Raw genomic sequence first — 23,193 nt, 5'->3', positions numbered from 1 at the left:
ACATCAGTATCGGGGCCTCCGATTGGGCAAGGAGGACCAACCCTCCTGCACTGGAGGCAGTGACTCCTGCAGCGGAGGCAGCACCAGGGAGACAACCCAGTGCAGGAAGGAACTCTGCAGGCTGCACATGGGAGCAGCAGCTACTGGGGGCATGGCCTCTGAATAAATCATAGAGGATGTGTCATTGGGGCTGTAACTGGGTTAACTGGGAATCAAAGCAAGACCCCCCTCCCCCGATCGGACGTAAAATAGCATGCGATGATGTTGGGTGAGCATCCGAACGTCATCGCGCACTTGCATGATATTTCGGTTGGTGGGCGCGCACTAAAGTCAGCAGCGCACCCGCCGACAATTCATAGGCTTGTTAAGGTCATTAATGTATTAATTAAGAGCAATTTTTCACTGCCCGTCCAACCTTAGAGTTGGCTAGCGGCAAATCACCCAGGCAGCCTTTGGATTTTTGAGGAAACCTCATCCATGGGCAGGATGAGGTCTCTGAGATTAATTAAAAAGATGTTTTGACAGAATTTTTATTATTGATATGTTCAGGTGAGTGAGTCCTATGAGGGGACATTTTTTTTTCTGTATTCCATTTTCTTTACTTTTGTTTTTAAAATTCTTCAGCTCCTGATGCAGCTCTCTGCCTTCAGGGAGCTTTCATTGCACATTCCCCCGTGCCCGCGCTGACTTCAGCACTCACCCTCCTCCTGTCCCCACCCTAGAAGTGTTGAGCATTTCCGCGCACCCTGTTAATTGGCCAGTCAGCGTGAAATCATGGGGGGGGGGGGGGGGGGTCGCTTGCGGGTGACGGCCTGTTCCCCAGCTACTCCCAGGCCCGCCCACTGCGCCAGCCCGACGACATGAAAATCCTGCCCCAAGTGTCACCCTTCCTCGGCCCAGCCTCAGCTCACCTGCTGCTGCCGAAACCCACACTCATGCTCCCGTCATCATGATGAAACAAATCCATATTCTCCAGCCTGGCCTTCCATCTGGCACCCTCCATGAATTTCAGCTCATCCAAAGCTCCACAGCTCACCCCTGCTCATCAGTCACCCCTGTTCTCGATGATCTATTTTAGTATACTCAAATTTAAAATTCTCACCCCTAGTTTTCAAACCTTTCATAGCATCATCTCTCATTACTTCTGTAACGCCCTGTAAACCTTAACCGAAACTTCCACTCCTCTGACTCCACCTCCCTTCGCCCCACCGTTGGTGGGCATGTCTTCTGGCATCGAATCTTAATCACTCTTTCTGTCCTCTAGGCAGAGATACCATTTCTCCTATCACAACTCCTATCCCACCCTCACCCTCCAAATTAGCTTATTTTCAACTGCATTATGAGTTCTGACAATGCTGACATTACAGTTATCCTCCAATGACGCAATATTAGTTCCAGTGAGAATAAAACTAAACAGGTTTGCACCTCATGTGGTCAGTGCTTCCATATCCACAAAAAGAAGCCTCGGTTAGAATAAACGGATGCCTGACATTTGGTAAAACACAAGCTTTTGTTATTTCCTTGGGTAACTGGTTTAGCTAATAATAAATGATGAACGTGTATATGTCTGGGGTTTCACCCATTTTGACATGAGATGTTAGTACATGTGTCCATTAAATGTATGTTTACCCATCGCTCCCCATTCTACATTAAAGCACATGAACTTACTGCTGCCCAACCAGCAGCGTTCATTAGTGCCATTAAATCATCTGACTTCTTCATATCTTTTATTTCCTTTTGTTTTTTAAGAAAGGAAATCACATGGATTTAAAATGGTAAAGGATTTTGTTTCACCAGTACCACTGGAGAGAGAGAGTAACAAATTCAAGATTACTGTTCTCAGGGGGAGTTTTTACAACGTTGTGAACTTAGGGTTTTTTTTAAATCCTGAAAAATGTGTTGACCAACTGAGATACCAGATGTGATGTTCAGAACGTTCTCTGGGTGGGGACTTCAACATCCATCACCAAGAGTGGCTCGGCAGCGCCGCTACTGACTGAGTTGGTCCAGTTCTAAATGACATAGCTGCTAGACTGGGTCTGTGGCAGGTGCTGAGGGAATCAACAAGAGGGAAAAACATACTTGACCTCGTCCTCACCAACCTGCCAGCCGCAGATGCATCTGTCCATGACAGTATCGGTAGGAGTGACCACGGCACACAGTCATCGTGGAGACTAAGTCATACCTTTAAATTGAGGATACCCTCCATTGTGTTGTGTAGCACTACCACCGTGCTAAATGGGATAGGTTTCGAACAGATGTAGCAACTCAAGACTGGGCATCCATGAGGAGCAGCAGCAGAATTGTACTTTAAACACAATCTGTAAACTCATGGCCCAGCATATCCCCCACTCTACCATTACCATCAAGCCAGGGGATCAACCCTGGTTCAATGAAGAGTGCAGGAGGGCATGCCAGGAGCAGCACCAGGCATACCTAAAAGTGAGATGTCAACCTGGTGAAGCTATAAGTCAGGACCACTTGCGTACCAAACAGCATAAACAGCAAGTGATACACAGAGCTAAGCGATCCCACAATCAACGGATCAGATCTAAGCTCTGCAGTCCTGCCACAGCCAGTACTGAATGGTGGTGGGCAATTAAATAACTCACTGGAGGAGATGGCTCCACAAGTATCACCATCCTCAATGATGGAAGAGCCTAGCACATCAGTGCAAAAGATAAGGCTGAAGCACTCGCAAAAATCTTAAGCCAGAAGTGCCGAGTGGATGATCCATCCTTGTTTCCTCTGGAGGTCCCCAGCATCACACTTGCCAGTCTTCAGCCAATTCAATTCACTCCACATGATATCAGGAAATGGCTGAAGGCACTGGATAGTGCAAAGGCTATGGGCCCCTGACAACATTCCGGCTATAGTACTGAAGACTTGTGCTCCAGAACTTGCCACGCCCCTAGCCAAGCTGTTCCAGTACAGCTACAACACTGGCATCTACCCGGCTATGTGGAAAATTGCCCAGGTATGTCCTGTACACAAAAAGCAGGACAAATCCAACCCAGCCAATTACACCCCCATCAGTCTACTCTCGATCAACAGTGCTACCAAGCGGCACTTGCTTTGCAATAACCTGCTCACTGATGCCCAGTTTGGGTTCCGCCAGAGCCACTGAGCTCCTGACCTCGTTACAGCCTTGGTTCGCACATGCACAACAAAGCTGAACTCACGAGGTGAGGTGAGAGTGACTGCCCTTGACATCAAGGCAGCATTTGACCGAGCGTGGCATCAAGGAGCCCTAGCAAAACTGGAGTCAATGGGAATCGGGGGAAAACACTCCACTGGTTGGAGTCATACCTAGCACAAAGGAAGATGGTTGTGGTTGTTGGAGGTCAATTATCTCAGCTCCAGGACATCACTGCAGGAGTTCCTCAGGGTAGTGTCCTAGGCCCAACCATCTTCAGCTGCTTTATCAATGACCTTCCTTCCATCATAAGGTCAGAAGTGGGGATGTTCGCTGATGGTGCACAATGTCCAGCATCATTCGCGACTCCTAAGATACTGAAGCAGTCCATGCCCAAATGCAGCAAGACCTGGACAACATCCAGTCTTGGGCTGACAAGTGGCAAGTAACATTTGCGCCACAGAAGTGTCAGCCAATGATCATCTCCAACAAGACAGAATCCAACCATCGTCCCTTGATGTTCAATGGAATTACTATCACTGAATCCCCTACTATCAACATCCTCAGAGTTACCATTGACCAGAAACTGAACTGGACTAGCCATATAAATACTGTGGCTACAAAAGCAAGTCAGAGGCTAGGAATCGTGCAACGAGTAACTCAGCTCCTAACTCCCCAACGCCTGTCCAACATCTACAAGGCACAAGTCAGGAGTGTGATGGAATACTCCTCACTTGCCTGGATGAATGGGCAGCTCCTACAACACTGAAGAAGCTGGACACTCTCCAGGACAAAGCAGTCCATTTGATTGACACCACATGCACAAACATTCACTCCCTCCACCACTGACGCAAAGTAGCAGCAGTGTATGCCATCTACAAGATGCACTACAGGAACTCACCAATGCTCCTTAGATAGCACCTTCCAAACCTGTGACCAATACCACCTAGAAAGACAAGGGCAACAGATAGATGGGAACACCATCACCTGGGAGTTCCCCTCCAAGTCACTTACCATCCTGACTTGGAAATATATCACCGTTCCTTCACTGTCGTTGGGTCAAAATCCTGGAACTCCCTTCCAAACAGCACTGTGGGCATACCTACACTATATGTACTGCAGTGGTTCAAGAAGGCAGCTCGCCACCACCTTCTCAAGGGCAACAAGGGATGGGTAATAAATGCTGGCCCAGCCAGCAAAGCCCACATCCCGTGAATGAATAATTTTTTTAAAATGCTTTTCTTTTCATCAATTAACCAAAAATCAAATACCCATAGAACATGAAAACAGTTAATACAGTAATGATTTAACAAAATATTCCAACGTTTGACATTTAATTATTTAGAACTTTAAAGTGGGAGTAAATTTGAGTCTAACTATTTCACATTAACCAAAACTGTTACTCATTTATTAGATAAATTCTATGGTAATAAAATTACAAACACGAGTGCCCTTGAGATTTTCAACCGTGTAAGAATACTGACTACAGTTACATTTTTGTGTGTGAAGCAAATGTCACTGAACAATATAGGTCATTGTTACAGATTAAACTGACAGCTGTGTGCCACATGATTAATTCAAAGCTTTTAACAAAATTGCACAAAGTAAACATTGCACAGAAACAGCTTACCCATGGTTCTGCTGTGTTGCATTGCAACAATGTTTGGATTTACTGAAGGTGCCGGAGAGTAAGCTGATGATGGTGAGAAGGGCCTTTGCAAATAACTCATTGGACTGCCACTATCAGTGCGAGAATTTCCATTCACCGCCATCTGTGTGCAGCAAGAACAAACAGACCATTATGAATGCCCAGCAATTAATTAGCGCTACTTTTATCAGAAGAGGACGACGTAAGACTTTGTTATCCAGAAAAGGTAACAGTGGGGATGTGATTAATACGTACAGAAACACACACAGGTCACTAGAGTGAGTATAGAGTGCCATCTGATTATCAAGATTGCTGATGTGAATATAGTGAGCTTTCCTCCACCTCAAAGCATTCCAACCATCCAGTCAATGCTTCCACACACAACTGCAGTCTTCCAGGCAGGGATGCCATTTCTGTCAAACAATTTCCCCCACCTCCCACTCTCCAAATTAGTTTGGTGTCAACTGCATTATGGTTCCAACAATGCTAACAGTTATCCCCAAATGAGGGAATATTAGTTCCAATGAAAATACAACTAAATGTGTTGTTTGTCACCTCATGCAGTCACCACATCCACAGAAAGAAATCTGGGTTAGAATAGGATAAACAGCGAAGATGCCTGCGAAATTTGGTAAAACACAACTTTGTTATTTTCTTGAGTTTCACCGATTTTGACATGAGGTGTTTGTGCATTTGTCCATTAAATGTATATTTACCTAACACTCACTCTTCTACATTAAACGCCACACACCTACAGATGCCCACCACCATTATTCATTAGTGCCATTAAATCATCTGACTTCTTTCATTCCCTTTTTTAAAAAAAAATCACGTTGGTTTAAAACAATAAAGGATTTAGTTTCAACGCAGAGAGATTAACAAAATATTTTTTTATTCGTTCATGGGATGTGGGCATCGCATAATCTTGAAGGTTTGTATTAGATTTTTAAAAAATATTCATTGAGATATTATCCATCCCTAGTTGCCCCCGAGTTCAGAGGGCATTTAAGAGTCAACCATATTGCTGTGGGCCTGGAGTCACATGTAGGCCAGACCAGGAAAGGACAGCAGATTTCCTTCCCTAAAGAACATTAGTGAACCAGATGGATTTTTACAGCAATCAACAATGGTTTCATGGTCATCATTAGACTTTTAATTCCAGATTTTTATTGAATTCAAATTCCACCATCTGCCATGGTAGGATTTGAACCCGGGTCCCCAGAGCATTACCCTGGGTCTCCCTGAGTCTCTGGATTACTAGTCCAGCAACAATACCACTACGCCATCGCCTCCCCAAATTCAAAATTAACATTCCCAGAGGGGATTTTACGATGTGGTGAAATAGGGGTTTTTTTTTAAAGAAACAAACTCTATGAAAGTCTGACTATCTGTGGAAAGTTGGTCCATCAGTGAACTAAGTAGATCTGTATCTGCCTCTATCTTGAGCCTTTCTTGCTTGAACCTTTCTACACATGGCCATTTCTTCAAAGGGACGTCAAACTCAAGAAGAATGTGCTTGAGCTGAAAGGTCGCTATATAACTCAATCTGTGCTCAGGGATGTTGCTGAATTTCTTAATCTTTAAATAGTTGTGTGTTTATCTGCACAATAAGCGCAGAAGTATTTAAAGATTAAGAAATAGTTATAGCTCTTTAATATTTCCTTTGTGGCAAGGTAAACATGGTGAGGATTTCCTGTTATAAGACTCCTTCCAGAAGCTGCTGGCTTCCGATATTTGACAGAAACAGAATCACAGAATTGATAAACAAAGATAGACCAGAAGAAGAAAGCACAGTTCAATTATAATTTATCATAAATCATTGAGAAAATGGAGATCAGTACCTTCCACAGCAGTTTTATCTGTGCTTCTAGCACTCGGAAGAAGAGATTTTGATACCAAAGGGCCCAATATTCCTTGACATATTAAAAATGTTTGCAAACTTTCATTGTAATTTCACAGTTTGTTTAGGTCTTGGTAAAATTGATTGTATTTACCCTAGTCAAACTGATCATGGTTATTCTAAAGATCCTGAGGTAAAATAATGGTTAAAACACATATTGTGAGTGAGACTTAAGAAGCCTTTCGGATCAGTCTTGATTTGAATTAGGTTTTTAGTATCTGTAATATAAGGGATTCATTAAATAGTATGTTGCATATATCACAATTAAACAAACAAAAATTACACAGCATAAATTCAGAAAACCTTGGCAAATTCCTAACCGTGGTAAACATTTTAATTGGCCCACTTTGTTTCCAGATCCTTTTTTAAAAGTGTGTTGTATAGCACAATAAGATGCACCACAGTTATGTGAATAAACCAGACTAACAAAAAAGGACATCCATTATCTAATTGACAAACTGTTAGTAGATACCAGTGATTGCAGGTGGCACAGGTAGGAGGTGAATCACATGAGCAAAGAGCAACACAATACAGAACATGCAGACACCTTGAACACGAGAGGCTTGGTTATGCTTATTCCCTACTGGAATTATGCCACCTAGTTTAGCGAGGTGGGTTAACAGGAAGGGTAATTACATGAGCGGGAGCAGTAGTGGTGGTGGTTGTATCATCAGTTATTGCGGACATCCGACTCAGGGTTGGGGATGGAGTGTCAGAATGATCCGTGGTGTCGTAGCCACAGGTATGCAGCTCATCTAGAATGGCCGTGGAGGACTCACTTAGGTTGCAAGACGAATATTCACTCAGAGTGGAGTCAGTAACAAACGAAGAAACTTCATTCGGGTTTGTGAAAAGATTCGCGGTCAGGGAAGGAAAACTGTAAGATGACAGGGTAGGATAACGGGCCTTCTGAAGGTGGGAAGGGATGTAGTCATCGAAGGTTGGCAAGGTAGTTGGATCTCGCTCCACACCATAGTGAGGTGAGAGAAAAGTCCTGTTAGTAGGTAGCAGAAGAAGAGGTGCAGCAACGTCTGGTAAGATTTGCCGGCATCCCTGTGATGTATTAATCTTGGATGCCATTTTCTCTTCTGACTGATTTTCAGGCTGAAGGAGGGAGAATATTATGGGTGTAAACACAAGAACAAGTTATTAAATGCTGGGGAAAATTAATCTAACAGTCTTCCAAACAATGCCTTCAGTTAATTCTCATTGATTGTAGATTGTATTAAAACAAAATAACATCATTGTCTCACTGTGTGCCTTTATTGTGCTGTTAAGGGTGATTATGACAGAATTTGCACGTACATTTTTATAATCCATTTCTAAGCTGTTTCAAATGTACAAAAGAACAATTAGGTCTATCACATTACACTAGTATCGAAGAGCCTGTTGCTGACCAGCATTCAGTTGCTCTAAATCATGGATCTCGTATGCTTTTAATGGCATATGCTAACTACACAGTTGAGTAGAGATAGGAATCAGGCACCAAATCCATTCAAAAAAAAATACACCAACATATTTTCCTGTTTGTTAAAACAGGCACTTTGGTGTCGTGAAACCCAAAACAAATGTACAGGTTCATAAAATCTTACTTGAACAAAATTTTCTTTTGCAGAATATATGATTGAAAGTTCCAAGGTATCATGGCTAAGAGTTTTATAAGACTCCCGTTTTATAAAATCTAATAACATTCATACCATAGAAAACTGATAGCTTATTCATCCAAGTGACTAGAAATTAAATATGTGGATTTCCTTGCAAACATAAGATTTTTCTCCACAATGCAATTAAAGTTTATTTTTAAAACTGGTGCAGTAAATGAATCCTTTGGGATCTACACCAGACTGTCAGCGGTGCAGCTATTTACAATGTGAAAACATCTAACGTATATCATGATTTGTGAATAAAAGTTATATATAGCTTGCCAAAGTTAGATTCATTGTACCAGTATCTACAATTAAAGTGACATTTAACAGGGCTGAATTTTTATCGAGTCAGAACGACTTGGGAGCCCTATAAAAATGGGGGGGGGGGGGGGGGGGGGGTGGGCGGGGGGGATGCGCTCTTTATGTGTGTGTGTGTGTGTGTGTGTGTGTGTGTGTGTGTGTGTGTGTGTGTTTGGGGGGGGGGGGGGGGGGGGGGGGGCCCGATTCCAGGATTTCCATTCAAAAGCCCACTTCCAACACTCCCACACTCCCAGCCTGGCTGGCCCCGTTACGGGGGTAGGCATGTCCTTTTCCTCCACAATTTTCATGGAGTCTGACCAGGTTTTTTTAAAAGAGTCGTGGTTCACAGACCTTCAGAGGAGTCATAAACCCTAAGTCTGCATGATGGGACCTTTTAGACAGTGAATTCAAAAGGTCCTTCTTATGTCAAGCTATGCCTCCCTCCCAATCCCTTTGGCCCTTCAGAATGTCATGAAAAACTGATTACAATTTTGAATTACTTACGGGCTTATAGAACTTAAGGAAGACGTATGTATTTTTAAAGAAATACGAGCAAGGACACTGAGCAAAAGATAGCTGATAATGTAAATTGACCACTTGCTGGAAAAATTCCTATTTGGATTATACTAACAGATCTGTCCTGAGAGAACATGGAATGTTGCAGCTGAAAAGGTATCATGGCCTTCTTCAAGCAGAGACACTTGAAAGGAAGATAGTAAAGACACAAAAAACTGAACTTTAATCTCCTGTGGTTGCAGAGATAAAAGACTGATTACCACATCTCAGCAGTCATCTAAAATCCATTTCCTGTTGATTCACATCTCAGAACGTGTAAAATAGTCAGAGATCAAAGAAAACAGATTCTGGAAGCAAGGCTTTTTTTTCCCTTACAAGAACACACAAGGAAAAAAATGGGTTAAAAAGCTAGCTGCAGAGCAGTGCAAGTGTGTGCTCGTGTGCTGTGGGAATGACAGCACAAGACAACCAACTGGTCACCCCTGCAATTGCAGGCAAAGTCTCTCTCTCTCTGTTACTCAAAGTACGGGCACTTAAAGAAGAAACCACAGTCAAAAAGGAGATAGGACAGCTTGTTCCACTAACCTGCAGAACCAAGTATCTCCAAACCACTGTGAAAATGCCAAAGTCAGCTCTATCAGGATCACCCAACTTAATGGCTGCAATGTTTCGCCGTCTCTGCCTCATGGACAAGCCAAAGACTGATTCGTATATCTTTTAAAATTTTTATTTGGACTCTTAATTTCTCATTTCTGATCGGTGTGCATGGGCGCTGAATTTTTATTATTTTTCTCGGGTTTTTAGTAACTAATAAAACTTACTCTTTCTTTGACTCAAGAAAGCCTGGCTAAATTGGCTACTTCTGAAATATAAATGCATTTGGACTGAGAAAAGGTATCCACGGGAGAAAGGATCTTTTTCAAATTAACCTTGTTGCAACCAACCAAGAGGATTGAATAAAGGAAAGGGAGCCAACGCGTTCCTCCTCACCCGGGAGCATAACAAAATTGGGGTCCCGTTGGGAAAATTAACAAACTCGGGGACCTCACCCGGAGAGCGGTTGTAACAATATCCCCATTCCAGGCCATGTCCCTCCACACACACCCCTATGGCCCCTAATGTCCCCTATGCCCTCCACCCATCCTCTGTAACTCTTTATCCCCCTACGTTAAGTTATTCCCCTCCACCCAAAGTCCCTCATGCCCCATGCTTGACATTGGTGGTATGGGGGCCATACTGGGTTAGTGGGGGGGATGAGGTGGCATGGGGAGTGTGAGGGGGGAGGACTGGCAAGCCTTTGTGCTTTTATAATAACTGGGGTGAAGTTGCACAGCACTGGGACGGGTCTCTTAAACAGCCTGTCTTGACACCCAACAGCCCCTGTTGCTGCCTCTGCCCTTTTTTTTTAATTCATTCACGCGATGTGGGCTTTGCTGGCTGGACCAGTTTTTATTGCTCGTCCCTAGTTGCCCTCGACAAGGTGGGTCAGCTGGCCCATCTCCAGCCTGCACCCGCCCCCGGCAATGCGGGCATTCTCACCCAAGGCCGGCGGGCCAAGCCGGGAATTTTCTCGCTACCCACCTTAGGTGATGGACATCAAGCCATAATCTTCTACGATTGATTTCAACCTCAGTATTTTTCCTTTTATTTTTAATTAAGATCACCAATCCATAAGAAGTGGCAAGCTTCGATTGCAACTTTAATGCCAGCAAACTTATTTAAATATAAATACAGAATATCATTTTAAAATTGTTCCAAGACTAACCTGGAAAATTTCAGGAAAAAGTTGACTTTAAAATTAAAACAACTCTTTTCCCCACCGTCCTTGATGGCAAAATATTCACAGCAAGGGCAGTTAGGGATGGCAACAAATGCTGGCCTTGATGATGCTGTTCACGTCCCAGGGACAAAAAAAAAGAATCAGAGCTGAAAATATAGGCTGAGCTTCGCAGGACAGTTTTAACGTTTGGCAAAGTTCAGCTGAGGAAAGTTCTGGTTGAATTTGGTATCACATTGAACTGGCAGCAACAGACCTTAACTTTCTAAATTCCAGGGATACAGTGTAAATCTCCATCTAAAACTGTCCCATCAAAAAACTGCTCAGCCCAATAAAGCGGGGGGGGGGGGGGGGGGGGGGGGGTGTGGTGGTTGGCGGTTAGAAACAGTCAATCCCCTCTTCCCTGTTTCATCAAATACTGCAAGGGCATGTGTGCTGATGTGATAACCTTTCCCTTGTTCAATATTTCAATCTTTTTTTTTTAATTGATATTGATTTCGGTAAGCACCTTGGGATGTTTTACTTTGTTAAATGTGTTATATAAACGTACACTGTTGCTTTAAATTGTGAGCTTAAGCGTTTCACAGTCATGAAGAAGGCCTCAATCCCATCTTGTCCTCAACTGCAGCTGTCAACTCTGACACCAGACCCACAGCAATGTGATTGACTCTTATATGCCCTCTGAACAAAGGCAATTTGGGAGGGGCAATAGATGCTGGCCCAGCTAGTGATGCCCACATCCCGTGAATAATAAAAAAAACCGCACCCCCAAGCTGAACTTCAGTAGGTGGAGGGTGACTAATCAACTTAGAGGTAGTCTTTCCCCTGCCCTGACCCCGTGAGGTTGAAGTCACTTCCACTCTAGCCGAGATTTAATATCTTTAATATATTTAATATCAAAACTGGAGCTTTACTAATTTTAAACTGAATGAGATTTCCCCAAATCCCTCTGGAAGTTTCTAAATTATAAAATTGTATCGCTAACTACAAATTTTCTGGGACATTCCTGATTCACAAAGCCCCATGTCTGTGAACATCAGTTGAAGGGGCAAACATCTGTGCCATAGGCTGCCTGGGGAACAGAGCATTTTTCAAAAGTATTTGTAAATTAAATTTGTGATCAACTCACAATATTAGCAATTCTACCACTATTATTTGCTCCTTTAAGGCTCCTGCAGACAATTTAGATGAATTGTTACACTTAGAACAATTGAGAGAATTATTTGTTTACCCTGAAAAATGAGAACAATGGCCTGACATGGTAGTACACAACACGATATATCCACCCATCCATCCATTCAATATATTCCATTCAACCCATTCAATGGCCCATTGAGATCAGCCAAACATCATTAAAGCACGAGTCTCTGACCTTTGCTGATTTCTAAAAGGCAATAAATAAGTAAAAGAACAGAAAGGAACCATTTTACGATGTTTGCCATTTTGGCATCTCAATGCAGCTTTTCAAACTGGGGTCTGAAAGGTCAGTGGATTTCTATATTTTTTATGTATTCTATATTTTTCTAACATCCATAAATTCAATTGCACTACAGTCGTTTTACAGACATAAACTGCGTACTCAAGACAGGCAGTGATAACACTCATTCCAGGCGGAAGTGCACCAACTACCATATTGAGTCAGGGACCTCTGCAGAAGGTATTTTTAAATTCATTCCGGGGATGTGAACATCACCAACATTTATTGCCCATCCCTAATTGCCCTTGAGAAGATGGTGGTGAGCTGCCTTCTTGAACGACTGCAGTCCATGTGGTGTACGTACACCCACAGTACTGTTAGGGTGGGAGTTCCAGAGTTTTGACCCAGCGACAGTGCAGAACGGCAACATATTTCCAAGTTGGCACAGTGAGTGGCTAGGAGAATTTTCAGGTGCTGTTCCCAAGCATCTGCTGCCCTTGTCTTTCTAGATGGCAGTGGTCATGGGTTTGGAAGGTGCTGTCTAAGGAGGTGTGATGTGTTCCTACAGTTCATCTTGCAGATGGTGCAAACTGCTGCCACTCGTGTGCCTGTGGTGGAGGGAGTGAATGTTGAAGGTGGTGGATGGGGTGCCAATCAAGGGGGCTGCTTTGTCCCGGATGGTGTCCAGCTTCTCGAGTGTTGTGGGAGCTGCACACATCCAGGCAAGCGGGGAGGATTCCATCACACTCCTGACTTGTTCCTTGTAGATGGTGGACAGGCTTTGGGGAGTCAGGAGGTGAGTTACCCGTCGCAGGATTCCTCGTCTCTGACCTGCTCTTGTAGCCACAGTATTTATATGGCGAGTCCAGTTCAGTTTCTGGTCAATGGTAACTCCCAGGATCTTGATACTGGGGGATTCAGCAATGGTAACGCAACACGTTAAGTGTGATGATAATTTGAGAATGTGGCTGTCATGGAGGTTTAGTTCATATTCTGTGTGGAAGATGCAAGGGTGTGGGGATGTGAGGGTTGCAATGGTGGAGAGAGTATGAAGTACAGAGAATTTTGAATATGAGGTGGAGGTGCAGCAAAGAATGGTGCTGTGTTTGAGGAAAGAGGGGGAGGGCTATATTGTGAGTAACATGACTGCAGGTGTGACAATAAGTTGGGGGTGGTTGGTGGGGGGGGGGGGGGGTGTTGTTTTCTCCCCCCCTGAAATCATAAGCATATCCTTGGAGCTAAGCTCCTGGTGTCAAACTCCTCCATAACTGTGTCCCACTGGTGGCCACGGTGTTGTGAGTTCCTGCAGTGAGGGGTAGAGAAACTCACATCTCCCTTCTCCTGTCCACTGTGGTATGGCCGAATCCGGAGGCCCACATTTCAAGTCTTGTAGCCATTTCTTTTTTCACAAGCACTCCCTCCTGTCTGAGGTCAGAGTGCAGCGCCCATTTAAGGCATGCAGGTTTGCCTGAGGCGCCTGATTTCCCAACCATCCAAACAAGCGCACAACCAATAAGCAGCACAGGTAGTGTTGGATAACCCCATGACTCGTGTTAATGAGGATCCAGCACGAACATCACCTGGTCTCTATGTCCATACGAACAGGAGAATGAAGCTCAGAACCTGCCAACTGGATGCCTGATTTCAGGCATGATCTGATCTCTGGGATATTGCTTCTGTTGCTATGTTTTTTTTGCTTTATTCTTTCACGGGTTGCGGGCATCGCTGGCAAGGCCAGCGTTTGTTGCCCATCCCTAATTACCCTAGAATTGAGTGGTTTGCTAGGCTGTTTTAGAGGGCAGTTAAGAATCAACCACATTGCTGTGGGCCTGGAATTACATGTAGGCCAGAACAGGTAAGGATGGCAGATGACACGAGACAAGCAAATATAGTTTCATGGTCACCATCGTGGAGGCCAGCTTTCAATTCCAGATTTATTAACTGAATTCAAATTCCACCAGCTGCTGTGGTGGGATTTGAACTCATACTCCCAGAGCATTAGCCTGGGCCTCTGGATTACTGGTCCAATTCCCACTATGCCACTGTCTTCCCCTTATATTAATAATTTTGTATTAATAATTTTCTACGATTGATTTCAAACTCAGTCTTTTAACATGTTCGTCAGGTCGCCATCAATTATAACAACCAATACCAATGCAATAACCAGGTGTAAAGTCTCTATCACATCTTCAATGCTAGCAAGCTTCTTCTAATAAAAATACAGAATGTCATTTTAAAACAGCTCAAGTCTAACCTGGACGATTTCGGTAAAAGGTAGACTTCTTCTTTCTCCACCCCACCTCTTTATAGGCAAAAAATCATAGCAAGTTCCAGAACAATATGGCAAAAATTTATACAACGCCTTAAAATCAGGAAAGCAACAGTAGTTGCTTCAATGGGAGAAAAGAAAGGAAGGAGGGGAAGAGAGTTGTGGAGCAGTGACCAAAGTTGCACCCAAAGAGGCACCTTTTGAAGATAGAGAGAGATATTACAGGGCAGAGAACTCCAGACTGTAGAAGCATGACAGTGAAATGTTCTACCACAGACATGGGGGAAAATCAGTGGATGTAATGGACAAATCCTTTTATTACGTGATTACTCGTAAGCAATGCAACTTGTTCTTCTAGAATAAATAGGTTTGCCAAATGTTTGACCCTTTAAAACAGATATGACCTGAAAAGGCCTAATCCATCCACTGTATAAACTACAAGCCTTTAATAAACTCAGGTAAAAGTGTGGCACATGCTTGCCTCTTTCAAAAATGTCCCCAGTATTAAAGATGCTCGGGGATTTTTACGGAAGATATATTGGTGGCTTTGAAAGACTTGAGTATCCACTGCTCCATTTTACCTCAGGTTGACTAATAATCTAATGCAGCTGTTGTTACATTTATGGATTTCTGCGGCAAAGTCATTCAAGTGTAGGCTCATATAAATAATGGAGGCAAAAAGGGAATCTGCTACCAAGGTATTGCGAACCAGAGCAACACATTTTCACTTACTTTGTGCAGAGAATTAGGACATCATGGCAAACAATGCAATGTGTGCACTGAACAGGTTATCAAAACAAAAAAAAAAAAGTGCTGGAAATACTCTACAAGTCAGGCAGCATCTATGAAAAGAGGCATTAAGTTTCCGGTTGATGATGATTCTGATCATTGATCAAGAACCTGAAACACTGGGTGGAACCTTCTGCTCTCACTGGTGGTGAGCTTAGAGGCAGGAAAGGCTTGTACTTAGCTGGGATGTGGCGCACCTGAACCCCGCCACCTTCCTGCTGCTGCCAGAATTATATTTTGGACAGGAAGGCCCATGATCAACCTTCCCATCCCACCACCAATTGAGTTCCTTCTTGAGGCCTAATTAATGACCACTTGAGGACCGCATCCCACCGCTACTGGTATTAACCCAGTTGCAGGTGGACCTGTCGTCATGTGGTATGCATGGCAGTTTGGAAGGTGCTACCTAAGGAGGCTTGGTGAGTTCCTGCAGTGCATCTTGTGGATGGTACACACTGCTGCCACTGTACATCGGGGGTGGAGGGAGTGAATGTTGTGGATGGGGTGCCAGTCAAGCAGGTTGCTTTGACCTGGACGGTGTCGAGCTTCATCATTAGCTGCATTAATCCAGGCAGCTGGAGAGTGTTCCATCATTCTCCTGACCTGTGCCTTGTAGAAGGCTTGGTGGAAAGGCTTTGGGGAGTCGAACTGAATTACTCACCCCAAGATTCCTAGCCTCTAACCTGCTCTTGTAGCCACAGTATTTATATCATTAGTCCAGTTCAGTTTCTGGTCAATGGTAGCCCCTAGGATGTTGATAGTGGAGGATTCATTGATGGTAATGTTAGCAAATGTCAAGGGGTGATGGTTAGATTCTTTATGGAGATGGTCATTGCCTGGCACTTGTGTGGCATGAATGTTACTTGCCACTTGTCGGCCCAAACCTGGATATTGTCCAGGTCTTGCTACATTTGGACATGAGCTGCTTCAGTATCTGAGGAGTCACTAATGGTGTTGAACATTGTGCCATCAATGAAAATCCCCACTTCTGATCTTATAATGGAAGGAAGATCATTGATGACACAGCTGACGACAGTTGGGCTGAGGACACTACCCTGAGGAACTCCTGCAGTGCTGTCCTGAAACTGAGGTGATCGACCTCCAACAACCACGAACATCTTCCTTTGTGTTAAGGCTGACTCCAACCAGTGGAGAGTTTTCCCCCCAATTCCCATTGACTCCAGATTTGCTGGGGTTCCTTGATGCCACACTCAGTCAAATCCTGCCTCAATGTCAAGGGCAGTCACTCTCACCTCACCTGAGGAGTTCAGCTCTTTTTTCCATGTTTGACCAAAGGCTGTAATGAGGTCAGGAGAGGAGTGGCGGAATCCAAACTGGGCGTCAGTGAGCAGGTTATTGCTAAGCAAGTGCCACCTGATAGTACTATTATTTGACCCCTTCCATCACTTTACCGATGATTGAGAGTAGACCAATGGGGCGGTAATTGGCCAGGTTGAATTTGGCCCGCTTTTTATGTACAGGACATACCTGGGAAATTTTCCACATAGCCAGATTCCAGTCTTGTAACTGTACTGGAACGGCTTGGCTAGGCACGCAAGTTCTGGAGCACAAGTTTTCAGTACTATTGCCGGAATATTGTCAGGGCCCATAGCCTTTGCACTATCCAGTGCCTTCAGCTGTTTCTTGATATCACATGGAGTGAATTGAATTGGATCATCCACTTGGCACTTCTAATTGAAGATTGTTGCAACTGCTTCAGCCTTTAATTTTAGTTGTGCTGTATTTGGATATGCGGCGAGGGGAGTGAGTTCAAACCAAGACCTTCTTTCTCCTTGCAAAACAGGTGTTTTGATCCACATCTCATTCTATTTTGGACAAGATGCACTCTTGCCCTCTTAATGTCATTAACGACTTAGATCTTCTTATGGTAAAACACCAATTCCAGTCATTGAGTATCTGCGGTAATAAGGTGTGTTGGAATTAAATAGCTCTTGTGGAGGATACTTCAAACACAAGATTCTGTTTAATCATCTCAGCTGGGTTTCCGTTGGGCAGTTTATATAATGGACAGCTACCAGCAGCTTTCTTGGTTTTCAGCTTTCGGGCTGAATGAAATTTTGAAGTGGGGGTGGGTGTCATGGCAGTGGAATATAATTTGGCCGCCTGGGGGAGAAGAGGACAGGTATCAGCAGAGGAGGGAGCTGGAAGCAGCAGCAGTGTGTAAGGTATCAGTAATTTGCTCAACCCTGCCCCACGGGTGGCCAAGCAGGTATCAGGTGAGGGAGATGCTGGTTAGTGACCCAACTGCATCAATGCAAACAAAACATCAGATAATAGATATAAGCTCTGAGGAAGAGTCATACAGACTTGAAATGTTAACTCTGTTTCTCTCTCCACAGATGCTGAGTTTTTCCAGCATTTCCTGTTTCTATTTCAGATAATAGATATTCACTTTTCCCCTAATTTAAAGTTTTGATGTTGCAGAGTAGGAACCATTACTTGGAATCAAGAGATTTGCCCATAGGCTTGCCCACATAAGTGACAAGGGAGTGAGGGTTTGTATCAATCCCTACTTTTCCATTCTAAAATGGGGTTTCTTCCTGAAATTTATTCTGCGTAGACAAACTGCAGCTTTAAAGTTGCCAGTGCAAGAAAGATGAATTGCCAATGTACAATTACAGATATAATAATGCTACTTAAAAGATAATTTAAGCCATTGATTGTACTTTAAACTGTTAAACGTGATTGAGAGCTAACTTGTTAACTTCTAAGACCTCTGCAAGTGGGAATGAAATGTTAACTACATTGAAAATTGCTGCCAATAAAAAAAAGTATATACCAGATGATGCCCTGAGGTGCGTGCACAAGATGGCGCATTAAGCACTTGTAACATGTCCTCATGTAGACTTCTTCCACTGCTTGCAGCAGATACAGGTGGGCATCCTTGTGTGTCGAGCCCAGGTTCTGTTGTATGCAGACTTGCTGGAGCTATCTGAATGGAAAGAGAGGCTGTGTGTCTCTCAGGCTCTGTCCTATCTCCAAGTGAAAGTGAATGGAGTGAGGGTTTCACATCAGTGTCAGGCTTGGATGGCTGTTGCACACAGTGGGAATTAGCAACCACCTGATCCTCCAACAAGGTTAGCTTGATGGCAGTGACTTTACGCTCTTGGGAGTGCCCATGGCTTGTCTGAAGTGAAGGGTCAGCAGTGCTATCGGCTACTTTGCAAGTTATGCTCTGGGAAGTTGGTGGCTGCTGTGCAGAAGGGGAAATTGTGTTGGGGTGTCGAACCAAACGCGATGAGCTCTGTGTGTACTCTTCCTTGTTAGTCAAATGGGTAACATTGGAGGTTATTTGCAGGCTAGGTGTTAGGAGTGATGGCCAATTGCCATGTGTAAGATCCTGGGTTGAACTAAGTGGTGTATGGTGGCTGCCAGGGCCTGTTAGTGAACACCAATTAAAGCTTTCCTTTCTGGGTGGTGGTGAGGGAACCTGTCAAAGATAACCACACAGCAGGAAAGACAGAAATCATACAAAAAGAAAGAAAAACAAAAATGGATAACATCAGCAAGGAGAATTCATTTCAAATAAAATATTTGAGCATTATCCTAACTAATACTTAAGGGTTACAGTTAATGTGGCTCATTAGCCTATATATCAAATTGCTCATATATCAGATTGACTTTAGAGTGTCGATATTGGAGCTGAGCAATCTGAAAAAAAAAATCTCCTGTTTAATTACATTCACAAAGCATTTATAAGCTATCTTAAACAGTTTGCATCTAACAACAAATTAAAGGGCTTTGAGCAGAAAATGCTATGCACCCCTCATTTCTTCATCTCAGTTACACTAAGTATTTATACAAAGTGATGTTGTGTGAATATTCTTGCCAACTGTACATACATACATGACAAAAACATCAACAGGATCTATAGCATACACTTTGCCATCATATTGCTTATCTAGTGGAAGCACCTCACAGATTATTTTTAACAGCACAGTGATGGCACCAAGGCAATGCCGCTGTAGCGTATCATTATTCTTGGGTGCAGCCTTATCTGAAATACTGTACACCAGGTTATGTTAAATGAATAAAAATATTGCTGCTCATTAACATGTCTGGTCAGGAAATTTCCATTTGTTTAACTTTGGAATTTTCATACAATTTTTTTCAGTATGGTGTGTAGATATTTTTGCAATTTGCTCTTAAATAGGGCATTTGAATAGAACGATGAAACAAGATAAATAGTCACTAAAACAGTATCTGCTACTTACTTGAATCTCCATCCCAAATTTTGCTCCCTTTGACAATGTTATCTCTTCGCTGCTCACCTGAAGATGCTAAGTTCTTTGGTAGTACACAGCTGTATGGGTGCCAGAACCCTCTGGGTACCTCACTCAATTGTCCATTATTCTTGGGGTATTATGAAGAAATGTTCCAGCAATATATTCAACCAGAGTGGGGCAGTGTCATAGTTGAATCCTATCCTGTCCACACTTTCAGCAAGACTCACCAAATAGTTACTCAAATCAGGCACCCGGACTGTTTCCCTCACTCCCCAACCCAAACATGCCTCAATTATCGCCACACCTGAGAGCAGCTAACTCAGCGCAGGCACAAATCAAGGATTTGACCTATTGTGATCTGTATCAGGAACTCTTCAGGTACATAAATAGGTGCCTTTTGACTGACAACTGCATCTAGAGTCCTCCCCCATTTGGGAAGAACAAACAAAAATAGCCAAGCTGGTAAGATTAAAAGATTCAGTCAGTGCCAATGTATCGTGTTAAAGTGAGCACTTGAGCAAACCAACCACAGCCTTGGACTAAAAGAGGTGTGGAGCTGACTCTTTACTGCCTATTAAAATCCTCCCTGGTGACTTCATTCCTCAAGGCATAGCTCTAACTCTGACAGAATTGAGTGGCATTTGGATAAAACCCTATACTTTTAATTCTTTTGAAATGCAGAACAAACAACAAAACAAAACTGGGAAGTTAAATTAAAACAACAGGGCAATTTGAAGTTCAAGATCTCATCCTGAGAAGTAACCAGCAGGATCTGAGATTTTCAGTCTGTGCTTTGCAAAACCCTAATGTTAATCTAACATGGTGACAAACAAGTATCTATAATCATAATAGCACATGTTACATTAATTCCAGAACAGTAATTACAACAAGTTCTTGGACAACATAATATTTGTAGAGCATATTCATTAATAAATCAGGGTTAAACCCGCAACAAGGCAATTAGCATTTTAGAATGTTTGCTTACAATGAGCTTTTACTATGCCTGCACTTCTGTCAGTATGACACGTATTACCAGCTTCAAGCAGTGCCTGGAAAAGACCAAGTGTGTATCTGATAATCATATTGCCATGTTTTTATTCCAACTACCTGACAATGGATAGAGTGCTGGCAGGCAGCATATTTTAATGAGCCATAAGACAGCCTCTCTTTCTAAAACACATCTCTAACTGTAGACGCACTGTTACACATAATCGGCTGGCTGCCATTCACCTGCTGAGGAGGCGTTTTCCTCTCCGGAAATGAAAGGTTCGGTCTGACGCTGCGGAAACCTTTGGCGGCCAGTGATGAGCTGTGCGTTTCACCATTCAGTGCCCCTCTGAAGCCATCATTAACGTTGTAAGATCTCCAAACATCTGCAGGAGACAATTAAAGCTTCCTTTCAGATAGATTAGGGCAGCAAATGCTTCTTTGGGTTACAGGGTTAACAGTGTGAGAGCCAATGTGTCTGCCACCTGGACCTGGTATAAAGCGTCAAGGAATAGGGATCATCCCATTCCCACCTAGCAATACAAAGGAGAATAGGTGGGGTGGGTTGGGGGTGCAGTGTCAGGTGGTGGTATGGGAAATCCCACCCATCACACAAGCACAATGTTCTTCCCGGCACTTGGAATCCAAAAAATTACATCAAAGAGGTATAAACTGAAAAGCAACACCCCAGTCATTGGAAACTTCATGGCTTAAACCAGACTGATGGGCACAGCAGCTAACAGAAAAACAACACATTGATCATCTCACACTCCAGTGAGGAGTGCAATCTGTTTACTCCAGTATTGGTTTCTGCTGTAAAATAAAGCTCCAAAATGTGCAGTACAAGATCTGCTGCTAGTCAATTGTATCTTTGGGTTCCAGCATTAATTTATAAAACTTTATCGATTAAAACTTCCAGCATTTTTTTTAAATTAAAAAACATTAAATATCTGGAAATGGTAAGTCAGCAGATTCACAAGGGGAAATGCAGTCTCAGACAGGAAATCTTCTATGGACGCTTATCATCACAATGCCTTTCTGTAAAAGTAAACAAGACGACCTGCGGCGAACTCACAAATGCGGCTTTCTTCAGAGAAAATAACGATCTTTACCTGAATCGGGTGTCTGTGCTTCATTACCTTAAAAAGAATAAATAACGCAATGAGAAAGCTGCCAGCCAGACATCACAAATAGGTATAATCTAGATAACTCACAGAAAACATTTATGTTAGCAGAAAGATATTCATTTACCATATTCTCCAATGCACTGGGCTGCAATGGAAATGGTGACAGGGCTTAATCTTAAGCATAAACTTGCATGCTATTTTCAGTCTTACGTTAATCGTTGTTTTTATAAATTTAATCCCCAACCATTAAGTCCCCGAAACTTTATTTATGTAAACTTGGCAAAGTTACTTCTTTGAAGTCAGCGCTTAAAAATTACCGATGTGTAAAAAATATCCATCTTTCAGGTAAGACTTTAAAATGAAACTCCAATGGCCCTCCTCAGGCTGACTTATGAAAATCCCATGACATTATTTCAAAGGAGGTCAGGGGAGTTATTCCCAGTATCCTGGCTCAATTAACATCACACACAAAAACAAACAGATTTGGTTATTAACACATCACTATTTGTGGGCATGGCATGTGCAAATTGGCTGCCAAGTTTCTTTCATTAAAACAGTTACTACATTTCAAAAAGTACTTCATTAGCTTTGAAGGATTTTGGGATGTCCTGAGATCGTGAAAAGCACTACCTAACTGTAATTTTCTTTCAAAATGGTTTTTCATTTGAACTAGTGTCAGGTATCTCATTCAATGGGGAGATTTTTATGGGGGGGGCAACAGGTTCCCAGCTGTCAGTTGGAGAGCCACCAAAAGACCCATGTTGCCCCTTCCTGCTAAGGCCTGCCGGTACTGCGTGCCAAGCAGGCAATTTCACTGGGATCAAGTACCCGGGGCGGAAATCCCACCTACCAAGAGCTGCTAGCCAATCAGAGGTGAGCAGCTCTTTTGGTCAGCAGCGCTGCAGGAAAGACCCCCATCCGAAGCTCAGACCTTTTTTGGATCCCTGGACTCCGGCAAGTGAAGGCAGGAGGAGGCAGTTTGGGGGCAGGTGGTCAGCAGGAAGGGCAGGTAGCAGCTATCTGTGGCTCCCTCCCTTCTCAATGTCAGGTCCCTCGATCAGGCATTAAGTGCCTTTGAATGAGATACCACACCCCAAACCCTCTCCCCACAACCCCAGAGACCACAAGCAACCCCACACCAGTTTGCTCATCATGCTCCTTGCATGGCAACAGGTCCAAATGTCACTGGTTTAATAGTAGCGGAGGCAAGGTAATGTCCTTAATTGGGTATGAACTGCCCACTTAAGGGCCTCAACTGGTAGTAGGGCAGGAAGCCACCTGTGGGCCTTCCCTCTATGGACCTAGCTGAGGTAGAGGCGGGAAGGTGGCAGGATCCCCACCCACCACCATCCTTTCCGATTAAATGCCCACCCTGCCTCCAAACACACCACACGGGAAAGCATAAAATACTGCCGCAAATGTCTTTTCCACCTC

The 23,193-nt window shown here is 43.4% G+C and overlaps 1 protein-coding gene across 29 annotated transcripts in view; it reads right to left on the bottom strand.

Annotated features, from left to right (window-relative positions):
• LOC121277508 (sorbin and SH3 domain-containing protein 2-like) overlaps nucleotides 1-23,193 on the bottom strand; it is a 315,758-nt gene that overhangs the window by 128,934 nt on the left and 163,631 nt on the right. For 17 of the 29 annotated variants that reach the window (XM_041187079.1, XM_041187087.1, XM_041187081.1 and 14 more), the window contains 5 exons: nucleotides 21,745-21,771; nucleotides 20,876-21,018; nucleotides 18,199-18,849; nucleotides 7,321-7,788; nucleotides 4,767-4,908 (listed from right to left, as the gene is read on the bottom strand). In XM_041187079.1, the coding sequence (XP_041043013.1) occupies nucleotides 4,767-4,908; nucleotides 7,321-7,788; nucleotides 18,199-18,849; nucleotides 20,876-21,018; nucleotides 21,745-21,771 (1,431 nt within the window). The remainder of the gene's footprint in view (nucleotides 1-4,766; nucleotides 4,909-7,320; nucleotides 7,789-18,198; nucleotides 18,850-20,875; nucleotides 21,019-21,744; nucleotides 21,772-23,193) is intronic. The other 12 variants (XM_041187102.1, XM_041187100.1, XM_041187103.1 and 9 more) reach the window with 4 other exon arrangements.

Source organism: Carcharodon carcharias, chromosome 4 (assembly GCF_017639515.1).
Source record: "Carcharodon carcharias isolate sCarCar2 chromosome 4, sCarCar2.pri, whole genome shotgun sequence".
Lineage (NCBI taxonomy): Eukaryota > Metazoa > Chordata > Chondrichthyes > Lamniformes > Lamnidae > Carcharodon > Carcharodon carcharias.
The sequence above is the reverse complement of the archived record's forward strand: the minus strand, read 5'-3'. Positions and strand labels throughout refer to the sequence as shown.